The 9772-nt window shown below is 59.6% G+C and overlaps 1 protein-coding gene across 1 annotated transcript in view; it reads right to left on the bottom strand.

The window, feature by feature from the left end:
- Positions 1 to 9772, bottom strand: part of KIRREL3 (kin of IRRE like 3 (Drosophila)) — a 117555-nt gene that overhangs the window by 41695 nt on the left and 66088 nt on the right. The window contains exon 5 of the mRNA XM_006775095.2: positions 1924 to 2081. Within this exon, the coding sequence (XP_006775158.1) occupies positions 1924 to 2081 (158 nt within the window). The remainder of the gene's footprint in view (positions 1 to 1923; positions 2082 to 9772) is intronic.

Genomic DNA, 9772 nt, shown 5'->3' with positions numbered 1-9772 from the left:
GAATCTCCTTATTCTCACCTTTCTTTTCCTTCATTCCCCTCTGACAAAGCTCCCCTTTACTCAGATGCAAACGGACCCTCTGGGCTCTGAGGCCTTGAAGGTCCCAGGCAGGCCGAGCATTCTATCATTGGCTGATTCTTGTCCCAGCCCACGCGGACCTTCCCTCCCAGCTCCTTCTCTTCACTGAACTTGGCTCTGGGGACATGCTGGGGGCCCCAGCCCCCCGCCTCCTATTTCAGAAACCTTCGTTAGTGTGCAAACCAGCTCATCCAGTGAATTATTAATGGCAAGTCTTCCGTTTCTGGGCCACCACTTCCAGGGCCTGGGGCAGGCAGCCCTCCCTCAGGCTTGGTGGCACGAGCATGCTGCCCCACGTGATCCTGATGGCAGCTCTTGCAGGTGCACTAGGACCGGTGCAGCTGTGCGTGCAGGTGTGTGCTGGGGCGGGCGTGCACCTGACCCATGCACAGGGGTGAGTGCGTCGAGCAGTAGCCTTTGTGGACGGGTTTCCAGCCCTCTCTGCATCCAAGGCTCTGTGAGGTCTGGGGCTCATCTCTAAACCCTGCCTGCCCAGGCACAGCTTCCTGTCTGTGCCCCATGCCCCACCCCTTGGCCTTCAGTTGGCAGTGGTCCTGGGGGCCGGGCTGGCCAGGGACAGATGCGCCCTGGGTGCGGGTGTCCAGTGCAGGCGGCAGCCAAAGCCCCCTGGGGCCTCCGCTGGGCAGTGGAGAGCCAGGTTGAGCCAGGCTGAGCCTGAGAGATGGGAGGCCAGGAGATGCCTGGGAGTGGGGGTGTGGGTGGGGGTGGAGGGGACCCCATGTGAGGATGATGGAGGTTTCCAGGGAATGCAGTGGGTGGGGACTCAACACCTGCGCTTAAAGGAGGCCTTGAGTGAGACCTAATTGCCTGGCAACCAGGCCTCCTCTCCTGTGTCTTTTTTTTTTTTTTTTAAACATCTCTCTGATTCCCCTCTTTACAGCTGCCTGGGGAATCCACTAGGGCCGCTTGAATGGGGATGGAAGGGAAGGTGGAGGCCTGTACAGTGCATTTGCCCAGACCCTGCCTTCTCAGGGACCTCACCCTGTGCCCTGAGGCCAGGAGTGATGCCCATCAAGAAGGCCAAGATGAGTGGTGGCTGCTGGGTAGAGACTCTAGGCCCTGAGAGGCAGGTGGATGGAGGGTGCTGGGGTGACAGGTGGGGAGAAAGTACCCAGCGGAGAGGCTGGTGGAGGGAGCGGGGCCCAGTGTGGGGGTTGTTATTCAGCAAGTGCTCTTAGCCCAGTGAGGCCCAGGGTCCCAGCAGCAAGCGGAGGGAGCAGAGGTGGGGCCAGAGGGCGAGGGGCTTCGAGGTAGGGACATACACGCCCTGCTAAGACCCAACACCTCTCCAGGGTCCAGGCCTCGTCCCCGCACCTGCAGCAGCTTGTGAAGTAGCAGGTAGAGCAGGGCCCTGGCTCCCCGGGGAGATTTCTCTCTGGACTCAGCCCATAGTGTCTCCCCTCTTCCTCAGCCTGTCCTGCCCGCGCCCCCGCCCCCCCTGGTTTGTGTTGATTCTGGTGCCAGGCCCGAGCCCGGGTGTCCAGGAGGGGGACTCGGGGGGAGGCCTTGTGGTCTCTCCAATGTTGCTGCAGCCAGATGCCCACTGGGAGCCCAGGCGCTCACCCACAGGCTAGGCCAGGGGCTTGGAGGCAGTGGGGGTACACGAGGCCCCCCAGCCAGTGTGGGGAGTCTCCTCCAAGAGACAGAACTCTCAGATGAACAGAGCCATAGGGTGAGAGAGAGAGTGATGTGCAGAGAGCCACGGAGACAGAGGGAGAGCAAGAGCTATAGAGGTGGGGTGAGCTGGCCCCTCCCCAGGGAGCCCCCATCCCCTTGTCCTGCCCCCACCAGCCCTGCCCCCACCAGTGCGCCCCCAGGCCTCACCTTGGAGTAGGTGGCCCCGTTGATGACCTCTCCCTTCCGCAGCCAGACGATGGTCGCGGCGGGCTTGGCGTTGTCTGCGTGGCAGGTGAGGTTGAGGGGGTCCCCTGCCCGCAGGCTGATCACGGGCCCCCCCAGGATGACGGGGTCATCGGGTGGCACTGTGGGCAGAGGAGGAGGGAGGTCAGGCTGAGGGCAGCCGCGGAGCTGGCGGGCTTTATGGAGCTGATGACAAACAGTAATTACCACACTTTAATAACCGTTAATCCCCGAGTATTGTCACTGTAATAACAGCAGTAATCCCGCACGCGCGCACGGCCTGTTTATTGGCAGAGGCTGTTCCCAGCAGCGTCGCATCCCCTGCTCGCGGGGAGCCTGCGAGGGGACAGGGCAGCCCTGGACCTGGTCGCAGAGCGAGGAGCAGAGCTCTGATGCACAGACAGCATCTGTAGTCACTTCCTATTTAACAACTTCTCCTACTCCTCCTCCTTTTCCTCCTCCTCCTCCTCCTCCTCCTCCTTCTCTTTCTCATCCTCCTCCTTCATTTCCTCTTCCTCCTCCTCTTCCTTCTTCTTGATAGGAAGCTGTTTTTTAAATAAGTTTTTTTTGATTGCAGAGAGAGGAAGGGAGAGAGAGAAACATCGATGACAGAGAAACATCATCCCTCCCCACACGCCCCCTACTGGGGACCGAGCCTGCAATGCGGGCATGTGCCCTGACTGGGAACTGGACCGTGACCTCCTGGTTCATGGGTCAACACTCAACCACTGAGCCACACCGGCCTGTCTTCTTTTTCTTTTTTAAACAAAGCACGGTCACTCTGTGGTCTGCTTTCATCCGCACAACCATCTTGCTAGTAAACATGATTATGATCCCAACTGCATACGTGTCGAAAGGAGGCTCAGCTCAAGAGGTCAGGCTCAAGGTCACGCTGCCAGGGAGTGGCAGAGCCAGGGCTGGGAGCCGACCCCTGACACCTGGAGCACCCGGCGGCCCCTTCCTCTAGGGGGACGGGTGACAGGCAGCCTTCCAAGACCGAGGCAGCGGCTCAGGGGCTGTGAAGCCCTGGCATCTCCTTAGCGCTTTACCCGTCCAGCTCCCTCGCCCCAGTCAGAACGAACCTCTCCTGCTGGCTCTCTGCCTGGGACCGGGGTGCTGGAGGACCCCGACATCTCCCTCGGCGCCCTGCGCAGAGCCCTGTGCCTGGTGGGGTCCCATACACACTCGCTAAGGCCCATGGAGCCGCACCTGTGACCCCATGATGACCTGGGAGGTAGGGCAGGCGCTTACGATGACGCGTGGCCAGCGTTTGGAGAAGCGGCCCAGAGACGTTGGGTCCACGTCACAGAGCCGCTTCTCACGTCAGCGCAGTGGACACTCCGCAGGTGTGGCCTCTGAGGCTCCTTTCTCTCCCAGGACAGTCCACAGAGGGTAGCTCTCCCCAGAGACGCCCTGGGATCCCTGCTCTTCCTTGCTGGAGGGGCTGGGACCTCAGTTCTGGGGCGGGGAGGGCCTGACTGCAGTCTGCCAGGGAAAGATCCAGGGGTAGCTGGGGGACAAGCTAGGGCCCGAACAAGGACCCAGAGACCAAGAATGTCCATCGCTCCCCTCCGTCCCCCCACCAGGCCCTGTGCAAGCCTCTGCGCTGGGGGCTGGGGCAGGGGTCTCAGAGCTCCAGGCACCCCCACCTACCCTACAGGTGCTGCTTTCCCCTCTGCCCTCCCCCAGGGCGCGCCCCACAACCTGCCTGGCTTCCTTCTCAGTCCCTGGAGCTGCATCAGGGCTCCCCCAGGACCCCAGGCCCCCCCCAGGGAACAGCAGGTGGCCCCGGGTCCCCTTCAGCCAGCGCTCTGCCCTCCCTTCCTGCCTCCAGGGCCTGGCTCAGGACCCAGCCCTGTGAGCACCAACCCCTACCCCCCAGTTTCTATTCCTGAGAAAGAACAGACCCTCAGGGCATCCAGAAGTCCTCATCAGCCCCAGGACTCTGCCCGGATCCTGGCCCAGGGAGGAAGTCGGCCTCATCTAACCCTGCCCAGCCTCCCAGGGGGCCTGGGCACAGGCAGAGGGTGGGTGTGGGCTGGACAATCAAGACACCCTGTACCCCCTCATTACTGCCGGAGGCCTCGTGGATGCGGGTGTGGCCCGGGAGCCCAGGGAGGCTAATGAGGGCTTTGCACAACTGGGGGTGGGCGTTCCACTCCCACAGAGGGAGCTTTGTCTCCACGGGCCCCGGGCCTTCCAGCAGGGAGGGCTGGGCTGGGCTCCTGCTCCCTCCCTGGGTGGGAGCAGCTTTCTCCCCAGGAGGGGTCCAGGGTGCAGGGGCTCCAGACGAGCTTGCCCAGGGCCAGGAAGACGAAAAGAACCACGGGCAGCTTTAGGAGTGGAATAAAGCAGCCCGTGGGAGCGGTAGGGTGGACAGCGCCCTCGGACAGACGGCGAGGCCCGGCAGCCCCTTCCGGTTTTATTTCCTTAGATCTGAAATGGGAGAGGTCGCCTGGCCGGCGTGACTCAGTGATTGAGTGTCGACCTAGGAACCAGGAGGTCATGGTTCGATTCCTGGTCAGGGCACATGCCTGGGTTTCGGGCTCAATCCTCAGTGTGGAGTGAGCATGCAGGAGGCAGCTGATCAGTGATTCTCTCTCATCATTGATGTGTCTCTCTCTCCTTCTCCCTTCCTCTCTGTTTAAAAAATAAATAAACGTGAGAGGTGGACAGGGGATCTGGAACGTTCTCTCCAGCACGGACATTCGTGGGGTCTGACAGTGGGTTAAGCCAGGCCACAGCTTACAATCTTCTGGGAAAGGTTTTGAAAACCAAGGCCACACACTGACCAGCTGGACCCCAAGCAGTAGGGCTTTCAAGCTCCTGGCGGGTCCCGTGTGGCCAAGTTTAAGAACCGACTGTCTCTGGGCCTTTGTTCCTGCTTGTAATTCCTCTGGTCACAGTGCGGGGACTGAGCAGGCCTTTCCGAAAAACAAAGACAGTACTGGGCAGAGACCTCCCTCCCTGCTGTGCAGTGCAGTGCTGGGAATACTGGATGAGGGAGGGAGGGGAGTGGAGAGGGGCGTGGGCTGCAGGGTGGGTACACACGCACCCACACATCCACCCTCAGAATGGGTGCTGATTACATCTTCCCAAATAAGCGGTTATCACGCCGGCTATTCGTGGAGCTATGCATTATTGATTGGCCTTCGCCTGGCTGCACACCAGATGGGGTGGGGGGGGGTGCAGATGGGGCTGGGGTGTGCAGGGCGGGTGGGGAAGGAGGGAGGAAGTTGGGGGCCCACAGGCTGAATAGAAATCAACAGTTTCTGGCAGCTGCAGCTCCCCATGTACGGAAGGGGGACTCATTCCCTCTCTCTTCTTCGGAGGGACCCAGAGCTGAAGCATTGGTGGGGGGGGAGAGTGGAGTGGGGGGGGCCTGGAGCAGCCTGAGCCTGGACATGCATTATTCATGAAGACCTCACAGGATTGGTTATTATCCCGAACCACTACAGAGTTTGGTCTCCTAATTTTTAATCACAGGGAAGGTGGAAACGTTAGCCTTTTGTGATTAATCTGGAGATAAAAATAGTTGGCTGTTTTGGTGTTGTGCTCCTTGCCCGTCAGGACAAAATGCATTCACTGTGGAGTGACTGAGGCCCGGGGACGACCGGAGCGGGTACCGGGGCGGGGGATGGGAGTGGGGGTGGGGACTGGCCCTCAGAGCTGAGAGCGGCCTGCGGAAGCCCAGCTCCTCACTGTCCAGAATGCTCTTTCCTGTGTCCTCGTCTTGCTGGCTTCGTCTCATCTATGAGGGCACAGCTTTCATTCACATCCTCAGCGAGGCCCATGCCATCGCCCCTCCCCTGCTTTCCATCACACCACCCGCCCGATTTCCCCATCAGAGGGGTCATGTTGTCTGTCTCCGTTTACCAGAAAGGAAGCTCCCTAATGACAAAGAAGACCCCGTGGTCTTCGTTGCCGCGGCACGGCCATGTCTAGATCAGTGCCTGACGCGTAGCAGGTGCTCAATAAACACTTGTTGAATGAATGAGTGAAGGATCCCTGGGCTGGGGTCTCTCCTGGCCTTCCCCTCCAAGGTTGGCAGCTTTTATATTGTGTACGTGTGTGGGTGGCTAGCGCTTTGTGACAAAGAGGAAGAGGCCACAGCCCTCACTGGGTCAGCTGCATAAGAACTCTCTGTGGTGTGACATTGAGGGATTGGCTGCTTCCTGCTGTTTCTGGCGGGAGAAGCCTGGGCCGGGGAGGCGTGGTGGTAATGGCGGGGTGCTCCTCAGCCTGTTTTCTTGGTAGCACCCATCTTCTTGGTCCAGGAGGGACCCCAGTCTGATTTGCCTGGATCACAGGTGGGGAAGAAGGCTGCAGGCTGAACAAGGTGACAGATCAGACACCTGGCTGCAGGGTAGGAGCGGGTTAGCTGCCGGCACTACTTCCCTTTGCTGTTAGGCATCAGCATTCAGCCCCAGGTCCTGGGACTCGGGCAGGGGCACAGGGGCGGGGAGTGGGCTGAGTTCGGCTGGGAGTGTGCGGGCTGACTGGACCGGAGGGAGGGCACCTGGGCCTCTGGCTCATCCTGACCAGCACCTCACCCTCCAGACTCTCCCTTCATCCCCATCTTGGCGGCCGCCCTGATGCCAGCCTTGCTCGCCCCCTTCCTCCCTTTCTCCTTTCAGCTCCTCCATTCAGCCCCTTTCATGCCACCGTCTGAGCAGATCACGGCTGAGAAAACCAGGCCGGCCTGCCTCCTGGAGACCTTCGCTCCCCGTGCGCCTGGACGGGCCTGCAGTGCCACCCCCCCTGGAGTCTGTTACAGACGCAGCAGCTGCTGGGCCCCACCTCCGGGCCTCCCGCATCGGCCCCGGCTTTGAAAAGGATGCCGGGGGTTCTGTATTACATCAGTGCTTGAGGAGCCCTGCTCTGGAGGCCTCCGGGGAATGAGGACAGGCCGAAGAACGCTTTGAAGGAAAGGCTCACCGGGCGATGAGCGCACACACGGGGTCCTTCAGCCTCTCCTGGCGCCCTGCTCCCTCCTCAAGAGGGCCTGGATGGCTCAACAGACACTGGGTTTGCAGTTAGCGATCTTGTTTCTTAACAGGAGCCTCCAAATAGGGCATTTCTTTGCCTGGGATGCTGGAGATCTCTCCCCCACCCCTTCTCCGGGGTCTCCCTTCCCCAGCCTTCAAGACGTAGCTAACGGGTTGCCCAGTTCCTGAGGTCTTTCTGGAACCTCCTGGGTGGACCACGTGACTTTGGCCCATGTCCCCATGGCGTCCTGGGCGTCCTCTGCCAACCTGTTCTACGCAGTGACCTGCATGTGTTTGCTTCTCTTCCTCGATCCCCATCACCTGGCGTGGCACCTGCGTGAGACACCCCGCGTGGCGTTTGCTGAGCCCCACCTGGCTGGAGTCCGTGACTTCACAGGCTGTAAGGACTGGGCAGGTTACATAACCTGAACCTGCAGCTCTTTCTGGATTCTCCCCTCCTTCATCCGCCTTGTTAACTAACCATCCTGGTAGATTCTCAAACATGTCTCCGTTTCCATCCCCAAAGGTCTTCCTGGCTCAGGCCCTCATCATTTCTTGCCTGGATGATACTGCCTCGCATGCTCTCCCTCATTCCCCGACACGATCTTCACAAAAGTCGGGCGATCCATCCATCCATCCATCCACCCATCCATCCAAGCATCCGTTCGTCCCCATTTGCCGAATGTGTGTAAAATCTTTTTGAGGCATTGCCATAGAGTCTGAACTTCTTGGCTCCTGTCGCCCTCTCCAGTCTCATTTTTCATCTTTACCAACAACTCAAATTCTTCCTGTGGACAAGAATCCCTTCCTTGGAATAAATCACTGCTCCCCAACTGTCCCTTCCCATTTGTTTAGTTCCCTTGACGGCTGGGCAGCTTGAGGTCGAAGCCTGGGTCCCACCTTGACCAGTGTGTGCCCTTGGGCAAGTTGCTTAGCCTCCCTGTTTCTCAGTTTCCTCGTGTGTAAAATAGGGGATATAATGAAATCAGATTCGCTGTTTAGTTGCTGGAGCCCAGCGGGATGCGATGTGGAGAAACACTGTCCATGGCCCGGGGTTGTATGGTGGGTGCTCTGTCTCCTTGGGGAAGGAAGTAGAGGTGTCTCTCTCCTGTGTTCACCGGGCTGCCCAGGGGTGACCCCATGCTGCCCTGCCCAGCTTGGCTTCTCCTTCTCCGGCCCCCCGCTTCCTGTGTCCACGAGAGGGAGGCCACACCACAGAGGCATGAGCCCAGCTGTCTTCCCGTGGAACAGAGATGAGCCTTCTGGGCTGAGCTCAGCCAATCGCTGACTCAGAATCACTCTGTTTGAGGTGGTTTATTATGCAGCAACCCCCACCCCCAAGCCCCACAAACAAACAAACAAACAAAAAACCGTAAACAAGAAAAAGCTAATTGATAGACTCAATAGTATGCTACTGTCTGGTGACCACCCACGTGCCTGGGCTCCTGAACTCGTCTCAGAACGGGGGCCACAGCATGACCTCTGTCCATCCCACTTCGCTCCTTTCTCCCTCCAGCGCGGCCAGAGGCCATTCGGAAGCTCAGTCTCTGCTGCTGACAGCTGTTCACTGGCTCCCGCTGCTCCAGGCAAACTCCATTCCTCAGCTCGGAGGCCTCCGCACCTGGGCCTTCTCCCTCCAGCTCTTTCTCGGGTGTTTGCCAGGAGCTGGGACTGGTCTGCTCGGCTCCCTGCAGGGACAGCCTGCCCTTCTAGAGCTACCCGCATTTGCGTGCTCAGTTCCCCTGCTAGGGGTGTCCGGACCCCGAGTCCTAACGGGCTAGAGTCCCCTGGTCTCCCCAATCCGTTCAGAGGCAACCTTCACCTCATGAACACGTGGTCATTCTTTAGGGTCGGCACCTCTGCCAGGAAGCCCTCTCTCCATCTCAGCCCCGCCCCTCCCTTGTCTGGCCTCTGCTCTGCCCGAGGACAATGTGCCACTTGCATGAGCTCACGGGGCCTTGATGCCAGTGCTGTTGGCTGCCCCAAGAGCAGGAGCGCCTAGGGCTGGTCCTTACCAGGGTCTTCTCTCCACCCCAGCATTTAGGACGGTGTCTGCCCGCAGTGAGCATCTTCCCTGAACTGCTGAGTCGGAAACCAAGCTCCCCGAGCTCCCCCAGCACCGCGCTGGGCCTTCTACCCGGCACTCAGCACAGGCTGAGTACATCCGCCTGAGGGCCCGTTTCAGGTTCCCTGAACCCGGAGTAAAGGCTCAGTCCTCTTGGCATTTCCCCACCACCTGGCATAGTGCCCTGGATGTAATAACAACAACGACGACAGAAGTAGGAATAATAGCTCACACTGATACAGGGCCACCAAGACTTCCGGAACTTACGGCCCTCTAAAATCCCCCCTCCAGTCCTCACAGCGACCCCATGGAAGGTAGACACAATGATCATTCAGGCAGATTTTGGAGATGAGGAAACCGAGGCACCAAGTGGTGAAGTTACTTGTCCAAATGAGCAGCCGATCGGCCGGGAAATAGCTTGTTTCAGCCCTTGTTCCCCGGCCCAGCCTCAGCCTCCCCGGCCAGCACCAGTCTCGCAGCCCTGACGGAGCCACCCAGTGATGAGGAGATGTCGGAGGCAGGAGGGCAGGGCCCTCCCAGGGCGGAGAGTCCCGGGCAGGGGCAGCTGCTGTCAGGGGCAACGTCAAACAAAGCCGCTTGTTTCCCCTTCAAATTAGGCGGGGCATCCTGTTTATTCCAGATTAAACAGGGCCTGAGCCATCTTATCAGTGAGGAGCTGTCTGCGGGGAGAAGGATGTTTCATTAATGCTAAGCAGACGAGTAAATCACAGGATGTAGGCAGAGCCGGGGGGGGACAGCG

This window comes from Myotis davidii, unplaced genomic scaffold, assembly GCF_000327345.1.
Source record: "Myotis davidii unplaced genomic scaffold, ASM32734v1 scaffold148, whole genome shotgun sequence".
NCBI lineage: Eukaryota > Metazoa > Chordata > Mammalia > Chiroptera > Vespertilionidae > Myotis > Myotis davidii.
Note: the sequence above shows the minus strand (reverse complement) of the source record. Positions and strands in the feature narration are given on the sequence as shown.